General features: G+C 55.6%; 1 protein-coding gene across 1 annotated transcript in view; it reads left to right on the top strand.

Moving 5' to 3' along the window:
* CACNA1I (calcium voltage-gated channel subunit alpha1 I) overlaps window positions 1-14,123 on the top strand; it is a 121,439-nt gene that overhangs the window by 35,810 nt on the left and 71,506 nt on the right. The window contains 1 exon segment of the mRNA XM_043882136.1: window positions 12,598-12,695. Within this exon segment, the coding sequence (XP_043738071.1) occupies window positions 12,598-12,695 (98 nt within the window).

The following is a 14,123-nucleotide window of genomic DNA, read 5'->3' as shown; positions in this document are numbered from 1 at the left end:
AGTCCCATGTGGGATGCTGGGAACTCTGGTGACCCAGAGTTCTGGGTCCTTCCTGTCCTTTGTGCCTAGGGATGGTGTGGGTGCAGAAGGCAGGAGGGGGAGCCATGAGCCTGGGCTTCAGAGCCCAGTCCCAGTCCCACCCAAACCCCCAGCTATAAATGTCCTGTTTTCTGAGCAACAGGCCTGCCATCCTGAGGACGTTTTCTTTCTTCCTGCTCCTCCTCGTCCCCAGATTACTGGCTCCCTTTTCAAGTGACAGAGGAGACAGAACCTCTACACCAGAAGGTGCCTGTAGAGGTCGGCGTCTTCACCTCCATATCCAGTCAGCCCCTGCTTGCATGCTGCCACTGGGGGCAACTCACAAGGTAGCTGATTGCAAACTGGGACAGTGTTTGTTGTTGTCCAGTCACTAAGTCGTGTCCGACTCTTTGAAACCCCACAGACTGCAGCTCGCCAGGCTTCCCAGTCCTTCATTATCTCCTGGAGTTTGCTCAAACTCATGTCCAGCCTAATGTGCTGGAAAGTTCTTTGAAGGAGTTTGAAATTTGTCTTCCTGTAGCTCCTGCCTGATGGTGGATCTTGTCACTTACTCATTGAGAAAGTCAGCATTTATTGAGCACCTACTGCACACCAGGTGCTACGCAGGGGGCACACGAAAGGAACAAGACAGATGCTTCTGTGATTTCATGAAGCTCACGATTTAGGAAACAACATAAAACAGATAATAAAGTTCTAGATAAATTCTACATTGGGACCAAAGCTGTTGCAGCAAAGTAGAGAGGGCGATGAGGGCGTGGAATGGGTCTGTATACAGCTTCCTGAGGAAGAGAGGCCTGGGGGTAAGAGTTGACGAGCAGGGGGTTGGGGAGGTGTCGTGGGTAGAGGGGACAGCATGCAGGGGGCCCGAAGGGGCTGTTTGAGGAAGAGGAGTTGTCAGAGGCCAGGGACCCGTGGGGTGGGTGGGTGCTTAGAGATGAGGCCAGAGAAGGGGCAGGGGCCTGATCACCCAGAGGGGCCTGGAGTCTCTGGGCAGTGTGTGTTAGTGGCTCAATCGTGTCTGACTCTTTGCGATCCCATGGACTGTAGCCCACCAGGTTCTTTCATCCATGGAATTCTCCAGGTGAGAATACTGGAATGGATTGCCATTCCGGCAGGGATGTCCCCAGAAGACTTGTGACAGCCTTCACACATTGGAAAGCAGCTCATTTCCTCCCCGAGTCTCCCCTTCCACATATAAAATGTTCCCAGCATCTCCCGCTGTTTATCAAAGGAGGGGAGGTGGCCTCCCCTGCTGGACCTACTTTAGGCTGTCTTGGTCCCTGGCTGGGGGGAAGGACCCCGGCTTCCCACTGATGACTTACGGGAGAGAAGAGGGACTGCCCTCACCCAGGACCACGTGGGACTGTGGTGACCTGCTGACGGGCTGTGCTACTTGCCACCCGAGGTCGTGTTCACTCTCCGAGCCAGGTCTCTCCTACTCTGGAGCTAAACACAGTTGATTTTTTAAAAAACACACAAATACCCACCTTTGCATTTATTGTTATTAATTTTATCTTACAATGATCTCTTGGAGTCTTGTTTCCGTCACTCATTACATTTTCTTCCTGTGCTTGATCAGCCCAGGACAGCAAGGCCCTTGGCACCTCACTAGAGGCTCTTCCAGTGTGTGACAAAGCCCCACTCATCAGTCGGTAATAGTGGAACCTACCTCACTGTGTTATTTAAGCTACGCGTCTCTGCCTTAGTCCATTAGGAGGTCATGAAATATTCAATGACATTCTTGTTGAACTTGAGATTTTCTTTATCTATGTATCTCCCTTGCTGCATCATACTGGTAATACTACCACCTCCCTTAACCAAAAAAATAAAACCACATGAAATGGCCATTGACAGCTGTGGGGAGGGGTCTGGGTACCTCTGTTAAAATCTTTCCCAAGAATTCTGATGACTGGTGTCTGGGAGGAGGGGTGGGTATGGTGAGCTAGGGCTGTAGGGCTGGGCTGGTAGGGACCATTCTAGAATGAGTCTGAGCCAGTGCCCTTACCAAGGTCATGGCTGGTGTGGGCCCCTCCTTGGAGTAGCTCAGGGAACAGGAGTGGCCTTGAGTCTGATGTCCCTTAAAAGCTTTTGACTATGATGGTATCCTGGAGAAGGCCTTGGCGTGGAAAATGGAGCTGCTGGGGGATAAGCATGAGCCGATCAGGAATGGGCAACCTCTCCAAAACTTAAACATATGTGCAACCTTGTACCTCTTCTCTGTGCTCCTCGAAATTCAGAGAGCCACAGGGTTACTGGGGCACAGGTTAAAATACAGATTCTGGGGCCTCATCCAGGGGATCCTGACCCAGCAGGTACAGAGGGCCTAGGCATCTGCATTTTATGCAAATGCCCAGGTGGGTCTGGGTTCTTTTGACCCTCACAGAGCCCCTCATCAGGAGCCCTTCGAGTAGTTAGCATGATTCCCGGTTCTGGGAACCACAGGAAGGAGAAGAGGCCTGCGGAGGGCTCTGTCTCTGATCCGTGCCCAGCATCTGAATTAATTCTCAAGACAAGCAGATGTGCTCTGTCAATGAAACAGTGGGGACTCGTAAAAATTTCTGTCATCGTTAATAATATTAACATGAATAGCGGTAACATCAGGAACTCTGCACCTTGGCCAGGGAGGAAGGAGGAGGGGCTGGGCCAGGATCTATCGTGCCCTGGAAACAGCTTCTCCCCAGAGTGCGTGGGGAGCAGCTTCTCCAACCTGACTCTTACAGGCTCTCGGGCAACAAAATGTCAATAAGAATTGTTCCTTATCCCTGAACTAGAGCTTTCTAAAGAGATCAGGCAGGCTTGTCCCCTCTGTGGTTGCTTGCTGAGAGTTCCTATTGTCCAAAGTGGCCCATCAGTGGGACTTTAAAAAGCAAAAGGAATTGAATCCTCTTAGGCATTATCCAGGTGAAAAAAAAAAAATAAGAGCATCTACTGTTTGCGGAGTACTCACTGTAGGCCGATGCTGTGCATTATCTGGCCTAATCTTCAGACTAGCACTGCGAGGGAGGGACTGCGGTCAGTTCCATTCCACAGATGAGCACAGCGACAGAGAGTGACCTGCCCGAGGTCACGACCTGGTAAGGGACAGAGCCAGGAGTTGCATCCAGGCACCTTGGCTCCGGGGGCATCGAATCCTGGTTCTGTGTAACGTGCTGGGTGTATCTGTCAGGGATGTATTGGACTGCAAGTTAACAGAACATCTGACCACAGTGCAAATCCTGGGATGTTTTTCCCGACATATCATGACGTTCCGAGGTCAGTGGTTACCGGTGATGGTTCTGTGATGTGGGGGCTGATGTCCTTGTGATTTTCCAGATCTTCTTTTCATGGGCACAGGGTGGCTGTTGACGCTGTGGGCGTCGTGTCTGCGTTGAAGGCAGGAAGGGTGGAGGGAGACAGGACTATGCCAGCTGTGCCTGTCTACTTGGATCTGGAAAACAACATATTCTTTTCTAGATCCTTCCCCATCTCAGCACACTTGGCCAGAGCTGGGTCTCATGGCCGTGCTTAGCAGCAAGGGAAGCTAGGGGAATGGAAAACATCATTGAATATGGGTAAATCAATCAAGAATTGTTCCCTGGGGCCAGGCAAGATTGGAAGAAGAGAGAATGGACTTCGGGTGGGCAACTCTCAGAGTCTGCCACCCTCTTCTCCTACAGCCTGTGTTTCTTCATTTGCTCTTGGCCAAAGCTGTGGCCCTCCCATGTCTCCAAGTCCTAACTGGAGCCTCAGGAGCCCTGCCTGGGCTGTCTGGGGATGTACGTGATCTGTTGAGAAATATGAAGTCAATTATCAACCCGTGTAAGCGCCACAGAGGCCCGTGCCCACTAGCAGACTTGCTGTGGTTACTGGTGTGAGAGGGTCACCACTGGGCTGTTTCCAGAAGCCTTTGCTGCATGGCTCTATGTCCATGATCTCTGGGTCAATCAAGGAAGCACTGTACATGTCAGCAGGCCCAGGTAGAATCCTCTTGGTTCTATGACTTTAGACCCTGATTTATCCTGGGCTCTATAGGTCTGTCTACTCCAGGGCTTGTGTGCTCCAGGGCAAGGCCAAGGCCGAGCCATTGTCCTGGAGTCCCTGGAACTCAACCCCAGAGTCAGCACAGAGGGGAAGCTCCATATTTGTTCTGTATCTTTGTGTCCCGTCACTGCAGAGCTGGGGGATCTGGGGCCATTTTCTTTTAGCTGAATCGGCCCTTGGGTGGGTGTGGACCTGGGAAGGTTCCAGGGAAAGTCCTGGTGTGGATGATTCTTCATTTGCATATGGAATAAACTGGGAGGGAGAGACAGCATGATGATTGTCGCTCTGGTCCGTTTCCATGGAAACAGGATGCTAGATGACATGGGGGACCGGGTAGGGGGTAAATCACCAGAGATTCTCAGGCTACAGGTTGACAAACCAGACACCAGTCAATCATAAATCAGTCAGAATTCTCTCAATTTATATGAACAGGAACCCTCTGAACCTTGTTTAAAGAAGCTTACCGTCCCTTTTCCTGAAAGTCGAGGGGTCTCTGACTTCAGGACCCGCTCAATCCAGGATCCTGAAAGATGTCACCAGGCAGAGTGTCCTCCCATCCTACAGCTCTTCTCGGTCCTCTGTGCTGACTTCCATCCAAGGCAGCTTTCCTCTGGGTTGGAGGGGTAAGGGGTGGGCAGAAGGAGGGCACAAACTCCTCCCTCCAGTTCAAGGGAAAGACACCCCTGCTTCCCCAGCCACTCCAAGCAGAGTGGGAGAGAGCCTCCTTGGCTTGGATTGGCTGGCACGGGTCATGGGCTCATCCCTGAACCAATCACTGTAGCCTAAATGAGGCAGCATTCTGATTGGCCAGACCTAGGTCAAGGTCTACGCCCTGGGCCAGCTGTGAGGTTGACCTCTCTCATACCACGTGGTCAGAGAGTGGGGAGGATGCTTTTGGCAAATCCCAGGACTGTTACCCTACAAGCAGAGAAGGGAGCTCCAGGTAGGCACAAATCTGTGATGATGCCTAGGTGGGTTGCCAGAACTAACGTTCCTTGACTGGGTTGCACTTTCTTACCTACACCCCCACTGTCCTGAGAACTTGGGGTTATTAACCTCACTTCCCAACTGGGGAAATGGAAGCTCAGAGATCATCAGCCTGCCTCAGGTCACACAGCCTGTAGGGACTGTGTGATGTGTTCAGGTATGACTGTCCCCAGAACCCGTGCTGACTCGCAACATAAAGGGTTTTACCCTTTCAGAGGCCAAAAGATCCCAGTTAATCTTCCCTGGAGGACTTGGACGGCCTCACCAGCTCTCAGAAGGGTGTGGGATGAGTCCCGGAAGAAGGATTTTTTTCCCTGAGGCTGTGGTGGAGCCAAAAGAATCCCTATTTGGTTTTCAGCAGCTGTGCTCACTGGCCGTGGTGCCAAGACTACTCTGGAGTAAGGGAGCTGAATTTTGTGGGAGGCAGTCAGGAGGCATATTTGGGATGTATACCCAAAAATGATAACACTGTTTTGCCTGAAGTTCAGCCTTACCTGGGCATCCTCTATCTACCTGACAACTCTACCCAGAGACAAAGTCACTGAGTGTTGTCCCCTCTGTAGAGCCTTGTGGAGAGATAGTCCAGGGTCTTCTGCTGCCGAAGTCCCCAAATTTCTTTTGTGGTCCCCAGTTCCTCCTTTACTCTGAACTTGGCCTGGCTTGGCTTCAGTCCATCAGTTTCTTTGTCAGGTAGGCTTAAGAAATCCAGTTCTTGGACTTCCCTGATGGAACAGTGGATACGAATTTACCAGCCAACGCAGGGGTCATGGGTTCGATCCCTGGTCTGGAAAGATTCCATATGCCGTGGAGCACCTAAGCCTATGCATCACAACTACTGAGCCTGCACTGTAGAGCCCGTGCTCTGCAATGAGAGAAGCCACCACAATGAGAAGCCCGCGTGCCCCAGTGAAGAGTAGCCCCGCTCGCAACTAGAGAAAGCCTGCATGTAGCAATGAAGACCCAGTGCAATCCCCTCCCCCCAGAAAAGAAAGAAATTTTGTTCTGGTCTCATAAGAATTGTGTGATGGTATCTGGGCAATAATGACCCACCAATCATAAAACACTGGCCAGAGTCAAGGGTTAACATTATCAGTCCCTAATTTTCTCTTTCCATGATTTCCTCTCTCCCTCCTGCCCTCCCTCCACTGAACACCTACTGTGTGCTGGGTGCTGGGGTAGTAGCATAGGCTGGTGGTCTAGTTACCACCCGGCACAAGCCCGAGTCATCACAGAGCTGCCTCCTGACAGATGAGTTCCATTCCCAGCATCTCAGCTTCCTTTCCATTAGCTACATCTTACATTACATTTTAAGAAAGCCCCTGTGAGTCCCTCGTAAAGATTGAGGAAACACCCTATTTTTATCAGTAACACTCAGAAATCATCTCCTGGGAGGGGTATTTCCTGGAAAGATGTTAAGTCTCAGTCATTTTATGTTGCTTCTTGTCAGCTCCTAGATTTTTCTTTTTATTTTTTTTCTGATCTTGTCCCTCAAGTTATTTGTTTGACAAGCTGGCAGGGGGAGCCTCCTCCAAGCCGGGTGCTGGACGGGGGGCTGGGGACATAACTAGAGCTCTGAGCCATGCCCTGAAGAACAGGGACACGGCAGCACCCCTCGAGCCAGAGGTGCCTGGGGGTGGGATCTGAAAGCCAGAAGGGCGTCCCAGGGAGAGAGGCTGACAGATGCAGAGGCATATCTGCTGGTGTATTCTGGGAAACTGAGATGTTCGGGTGTTCCTGGACTGCAGGGCAAATGGTGGGCGGTGATGGAGTCATGGTCGGGGAGCCTCCAGAGGCCCTTATCATAAGCCTGGGCTTCCCCCGGCAGGAAGTGGGATCCAGGGAAGGGTTTAAGCAGGTAGCATGTGATTCGTGGGCAGTGTGCCCTGAGGCAGCAAATGAGGCTGTGATGTAATAATGGCTGGCTTTCATGTGCCAAACCCCGTCCTCGGTGCTGAATCCATATGTGAACGCATTTCATTGACCCCATGAGGTTGATTCAGTGACTTGCCCAAGGTCACCCGGTGCAAACCCCAAGCTGGGATTGGAACCCAGGCTCTGTGCTCTGAACATCGGGTAACACAGCCTCCATGGTTGCTGGCCCTATTCCACATGCTGCCGGTCTGATTTACTGACTGGCTGTGGGATGCTCTGCTTGACCTGATGATTGATGAAGGGTGGGGGGGCGGGTCGTGCAGAGCTCCTGGGCACCCCACTGCTCAGTTGGGCTCTGTCTATGCCTCAGCTTCCCGGGTGGGCGCCCTGCTCCCTCCAGGGGAAGGGGTGTAAAGTGCCTGGCACACGGCGAGTGCTCCGGAAAGTCCTCTGAAGCAACAGGACTCTGCAAGTTGCCAGGGAGAGAAACCAGTTCACCTGACACCTAAGCCCCAGAGGGAAGGGGCTGGCTCGTGTGCCTGGGCAGAACAGAGCACAGATCCGCTGTTCGGGTGCAGCTGGCGGGGAGTGCTCCAACCATATGGTCAGGATCCTGCCTCGCCCCGGTTCTGGCCTCCGCCTTCCTCTGTTCTGGCAGAGCTCTCCGGCCACCATGGAGGCAAGATGGCCATTAGCGCCTCCGGGTTTCCTGGTGGTGGCTTAGCCAGGGAGAGCATCTCTTCTCTGCCGTCCCGGCTCAAGGGCCAGCAGCTCCTCACAGCCCATCCTGAACCAGTCGCGGTGGCTGATGGTGGTCGTGCAGGACAGTGTCCAGCGGTAGACGGGGCCTGGGTCTCTGCGCCTCTCCTGGGAACCAGGCGAGAGGCTTCTCAGCAGGAATCCGTGGAGAGGGCCCTAAGAGCAGGTGTCCAACCTGCCTGCCCACCCTGGCATGGTCCTCACCTCAGCACGGCCACACCCGAGCCCCTTTCCCCAGATGACACCCCATCTGGGAGCTGGGTGCAGTCACCCTCCTCCTGGGGTGATGTCAGGACAAACGTGCTCGCTTTAAAGCAAATTTACTTACCTAATTAGGCGCCTGGGAGCTGGCAGGAGGTAGAGGGGGGGTTTTGTTGGTTTTTTTTTTTTAGACTTTTAGCACTGAAGCTGCACGATAAAGTAACTGTGTAATTAGGGATTAATTTCTCACTCCTGCAAGTGATGTCTTACTTGGGGCCTGGGGGAAGTCAGCCGGATGGTTATTCACCCACAGAGCACCTCTCTTCGCCTTCTCTTTTGTTGGTGGGGGGAGAATGCTCCTTCAGCTCTCCCGAGGGGGGAGGTGGCTTCTTCCGTCCCCAGTGTCCTTCGGGCTGCATAGATTCCCCGAGTCAGTGCTGTGCCTGCTCTGCGTGGTGGGGCTGGAGCGGGCTGTGTCTGAGAGATGCCCGGCCAGCATCCAGCCGGTCGTCCAAGGACGATGCCTCGGCCCCGCCCCTGCTGGTCCAGGTCTGAGGCACACAGCCTGTCAGGGTCCCGCTGGGATTGCACCCTGTTTGTGTTTGCAGGGTGACCTGTTCATGAACAGCCCCTTGCTGGTTTTCCTCTCTCTGCCCCCTCGCTGGGCCTCCTGGGATCACCTCTGAAGTAAACTGAGGCTCCTGAGTCCTGGGCTGAGGCAGTGTTGGGGGATCCCAAGCCAGATGGGAGGTGTGAACAGAATGTGGGTGGAGCCAGAGCCCAGAGGGGTGAGGGCAGCCCGCGGTGCAGGGAGCGGGGAGCAGTGCTTCCTGGAGGAGGGGGTCTTGAAGGCGGAGAGTGAGGAGGATGGGCTCCACTCAAAGGAAAGGGACAGGGAGGCGTGTTTGGTAAGCTCTTTGCGCCTGGTGCCTGAGATGTGTGGAGTAGGAGCAAGGGGTGGGGGAAGGGGGCCTAGGCCAGACTGCAGGGCTGTGAAGATTCTGCTCAGGGCTTGGACTTTGTTCTGAGGGCAGTGGGGAGCCACTGAGGGTTTAAGGCCAGGAGTGACCCAGCTAGCTTTGTGTTTCAGGAGCTCTGGGCTCACCAAGGCTGCTGCGGCTGTCAGCAGAGAGGGACGGTGGCCGGGCGGGGGCAGGGTCCTGGAGCTGTCGGCGACTGTCCACGTTGGGCTGGTGGGTACAGTCACCGTCAGGACAGCGTGGTTCCAGGGCGGAGACTCAGACCTGCAGTTCCTACCTCCCAGCCCCTTGCTTGGCGCCTGTCTCCCCATCCTTGTTCAATGTCCAGCTTTCTATCCTCTGCCTCTCAGGGAACTGTGAGAACTGCTGGATTCCTCACCGTGCACCTGCTGTTTACTCTTTACCACTGAAAGCATTTACACTTGGTCTTGCTCCCTCAGACAGGCGATGCGGCTGCAGCCGGACACCCCAATGGGTTCATAAAATACAGAAGAGAGAGTCAGGACCTGGGAGAAATGTTCAGGCAGAGGAATTCTCGGGGCCAACGCTGATCATGCTGCCATGAACTCAGTGACTCATCACATTTCCCCTTATGACTTGACTGCCAGGAAGCTCAGAGCTAAGATCTCGGCACTAAGTTCTTCAAGAAATTTCTCTGGGGGAGTTTCTCAGTGGGGATCCAGGCGCTTGCAACTGGTGAATTTCAGGGGGGTTTTTGCAGTAGAGGATCAGGTCAGATGTGAAGGGAAGGGGTGGAGCCACTGTGTTGGTCTGATCTGCCAGGCTGTGGCTGTGTAGTCCCCTTCGGAGATGGGACAAGAGTCAGATCAGCCTCCGTGAGAGGGCTGGGGTCTAGGAGGTGTTCAGATCCTAGGGCTTACTAACTCTGGGTTATCGTGAGCCTTGGTGACATCCAGTCATAACTTGTATCGTGCTCAAGACCCAGGGGCCAGCCCCACTTGTTTTAGAGAAACACATAAGGAAGGTGAACCCGATTTCTCACCATCGGGCCTGAATATGCAGGGCATCTATAGTTTCCCATTCTTGCCCTCCAGCCTATCCTAGGTCAGGGCGATGGTGGATGCTTCTGATTTAATTAAGAAGATTTAGTCCCAGATTGTGGACTGCAGGTTCTTTGAGAGGGGATCACGAGCACGGAGCCCACGTGGCCGAGTGGGGCGGGAGAGTCAGGAACTGGGCAGGATTGTCCTGAGGGCTCCCAGCACAGAGCAAGCCCTATGTGGCTTGTGGGTCTGCCCTGGTCCAGGGGAGCAAGGAGGGGGTTGGGGTGGGATCTGACTGATGTAGAGGGCGCTCGAGGAGGTTAACTCAGGTGAATTATGAGAACACATGCAAGCGGCCCTCAAAATCCATTCGCTTTTCTCTGTCTACCCCTCTGCCTGTGAAGCAGCTATTTATTTTTATTGTGAGACGTGAACAAATCCTGGACTGGCACCTGCTGGAGCTCGGAGGTGTGCCCTGGGTGGGTTCCGTCTGGCGTGGGCGGGGAGCCCCCCTCCTCCAGCACACCCAGCAAGGCACCAACCGAGCCGGTTGTCAGGATGGAATAGAACCAGGCAGAAGGGATAGGGTCTGTGTTAGTGGGGATGGGGGAAAGGGGAGGGGCAGGCTGGAGCTGGGCCTGGCTGCCTGCCCTGGGGTGGCTGTCCTGGGCCTGGCGTGTGTGTGTGTGTGTGTGTGTGTGTGTGTGTGTGTGCGCGTGCGCCAGCGTGAGAACCTGTTTGTGTGCCCACGTGTGCCACCCCCGCAGCGCCTCCATCACACACATCTCCCGGGCTGCCTGGAGAGTCTTTCTTCCAGATAGGAAAACGACAGTTTGGCTCACCCACGCACGGAATCCTCACGCAGCCCCCCTCCCCCGGCGCCCCCTTCTCACGTCACCCGCTGCCCCCGGGCGCCTCAGCCCTTGCCCTCTCTGCCTGGCTGCTGCCCCCTGTCCCCCCAATGCATCCCCTCCCGCCCCCTCCTCTGGTCCCCCCGGTGGTCTCTCTCTGGTTCTGAGGTCTCTGTCACATTCCTTCATCTGAATTTGGGCTCTGGTAGGAGCGAGTGTGGATGAGGGCATTCAAGGAGTGAGTGTGTATGTGTGTGTGCACCAGAGGTTGTGTGCAGGCGTTTGACTCTGGGTTGTGTGTTTGTGTGTGTGTGTGTGTGTGAAAGAGAGAGAGAGACAAAGAGAGGGAGTGAAGCCTGGGCCCCAGAAAGCTGGGGGATGGATGGAGGCGTTTGAGGCAAGCAAGGCTTTCACTCAATTACTCTTCAAGTGGCGGGAGCCGGGCGGTAGCCTCACAACAGTCGGACAGGTTTGCATGGTGTACGGGAGAGGCCTTCATTCCCGCTGACGGCAGTGACAGGTGGAACTGGCAGCCGGGCCTGAGTCTCAGGCTTGAGGGCCCAGGTCTGGCGATTGGGGCGTCTGGGGTGAGGCTGGGGCGGCAGGTCCCTGGGGCCTGCCTTTCAGAGATGGGGAGCAGGTAGCGACTGAGCAGGGAGGATTTGGTGGACATGCTGGGAACTACAGAGGGGGCCCTCCTGAGATCTGCCTGCTGTGGAGATCCGGGAAGGCCTCCTAGAGGAGGCAAACTGCCTCTGAGCTGCTGCTGGACTGGTGGACGGTGGGAGGGGTGGGCGGGCCTGTGGGGAGAGGCCCCGAGGATGAGAAGGAGGGCAGCGGTGAGGGCTCCAGGGCTGTCTTTGCCTTTGAGTCTCTGCCCTGCCTCCGTTCGGACTCCTGAGGGTAGGGGCCTGTCTGAGTCGTTCTTGGGTCCATAGCACTTGGATTGGCCTGGTTCATTATGGACCCGGGTGTGGGGAAACTGTCAAGTCTCCCGGGGCTTCTGTACGGAAACCGATTAAGGCTTCAATAGAGGAGGGAGGCGTTCTCGGCAGAAGAGACAGTGGGAGGAAGGCCTGGAGCCGGTCAGTGCAGTGAGCCCACGAGGCTGGAGCCTGGGCGCCTTGCAGGGGCTGGCTGGCGGGCAGGCCCATAAAGGGGATTATTCCTACAGGTCAAGTACTGCCTGCCTGCCACACCCCCGAGCCCTGGTCTCTGATGCCTGGCCTCGCAGAGCCCAGGTGAAACTCAGAAACTGGGGAGGGGGCAGAACTGGGATGGCTCTTGGCTTGAGCTTCTAAAACCTGTTTTCTAGGTGACCTGGGACATGTGACATCACCTCTCCTACAGCCTCATCTCATCATAAATCCGGGCATCTAACCCTGACTTGGGGGGTTCCTGGGGACTTGGGGAGATGGAGGGATGGGGGGTTCCACCCTGGTCTCTGCCCTCAGCGAGGGCTTTGCAGACACTGCTGTTGCGGCTGTAGCTGTGATGGCCAGTCACCATCTGAGCTCAGCCTGGGGCCTCTGGGCACCTCTGTTCTCCCCCTGGGCGATGGGGTGACTGCTCCCTGTTTGGGGGGCTGCCGGCTCAGTGCTGGACAGGTTTGGGGGACCCAGGGTCTCTGCTCCTTATTCCCTCTGCCCCCGGCCGCATTTACCGGGCTCCTCCGGGCAGTCCACACGGTGGATGTCACCAGCCCTGCTTTTGGTGGAGGAGATGGGCCCATGGGGACAGCCCGAGGTCACAGGGCTGACTGGGGCTTAGCCAGGGATTCTGACCACTTTTCTTAGCCCATCCGGGTGTGGGCGTGGCTGGTCTGGGCCGTGGCCCCGCCGCCCCTCGAGCGCGGGGCCTCACTCTCCTCCCCTCTCTTCGCAGGATGGTCGAGTACTCCCTGGACCTCCAGAACATCAACCTGTCGGCCATCCGCACTGTGCGCGTCCTGAGGCCCCTCAAAGCCATCAACCGTGTGCCCAGTGAGTAGGCGCCCCCGGCCCTGCCCCCGGCCCACCCTGCCACTCACGCACTCAGCAAGGCTGCCCAGCACCTCCCAGTGCCACGCCTGTGCTGGGCACGGGACCCTTCTGTGACAGGACAGATGTGAGCCCTGCTGCCCAGGCCACTTGGGCCATTACTCGGGCCTGAAGATGCTGGAGGGTGGCCCTGATGCCTCTGGGTCCCCAAGGGACTCATACTGCAGCAAGTTTCTGGCTTGTTGGGGACAAGGTCCCTTGCAGGGGGCTAGTCATGGTAGGCGGGTGTGTGAAAAGAAGCTGGTTAGTTGGAGGGAGTTTTCTTGAAGCTTTCTGCTGGGGAGGGGCTCCCGGACCCCCAACTTGTGCCGAGTGACCTGGAACTCCAGCTCCTGACTGCCCCCTATCCCTCATAGGTTCACCCCGCCTCCCACATACAGGTCCATCTACCCGCTCGGCTCCCCCATCTGACCAGCTGCCCCCATCCGTCCACCCACCTAGTATTGAGAGAGGTTATCTGAGAACAACAATCCCTGACATCTGCCTAGACTCACACTGCTTTCAAAGCCTTTCATCTCTGTGATTTCTTTTGAGCCTTACCGTCCCCCTGGGCTGGAGTTGGGCTGTGCTCATGAAAAACTGAGATGAAAAAAACCGAGACTTCAAGGAAACATGAGGTTACTTGCCCAGGAGGTCCCCCGACTCTTTTCCACTGCCTGGTGTCAAGAATGGAATGGGGATTCGGGAAAGGAGGAGGGGGAGCCCTGCCCCAGGGAGCTTCTGTCCTGATGGAGAAGGACAGGGACTTCCGCGAGCATCCGCCCACCTCCTGTGTGTCAGGCTCTTGACATGCTGATGGCTGACTTAATCCTCTCGACAACCTATGTGGGTTCAGGGAGGTTAAATGGCTTGCAGAAGGTCACACAGCAATTCAGGGGCAAGGCAGGGATCTGAGCAGAGTTCTGTCTGTCCCAAGCCCCTCTCTTCCCGGACTCGGTCTGAACTCTAGCTCTCTTCCCTGCCTGAGCCTCCGTTTCTTCTTCTGCAGAAGGTGAAGGGCTCCCGGCACCTGGTTCTCCTCCCCAGGTGGCACTGACCCCGCTCCACCCGTTCCCAGCCTGCCCACCTCTCTGCAGCTGTCCGCCTGACTCTGGGCTCGTGTCCATCAGCCCGGACAGGCCTGGCGGGGCAGTGGAGGCTGTGCTTTGGGATGTTTGTAGAGCAGAGGGACTTGAGGATGGGGCAGGCTGGCTCAGGCTGGAGGAGGTGCAGAGGGGGAAGGGCTGGTGTCTCAAGGTCACATGTACAAGGTCAACTCCCCACACATGAGCCTTGACATGATGGGGAACTCAGGGGCCCCTGAGAGCTGCTGTGAGGGTCCCAAGCGAGGGCTTGAGAGGTAGGAATCGAGAGGTGGGCAGTGGGAACTCA

The sequence above is a fragment of the Cervus elaphus genome, chromosome 22 (genome assembly GCF_910594005.1).
Source record: "Cervus elaphus chromosome 22, mCerEla1.1, whole genome shotgun sequence".
Taxonomy (NCBI): domain Eukaryota; kingdom Metazoa; phylum Chordata; class Mammalia; order Artiodactyla; family Cervidae; genus Cervus; species Cervus elaphus.
The sequence above is the reverse complement of the archived record's forward strand: the minus strand, read 5'-3'. Positions and strand labels throughout refer to the sequence as shown.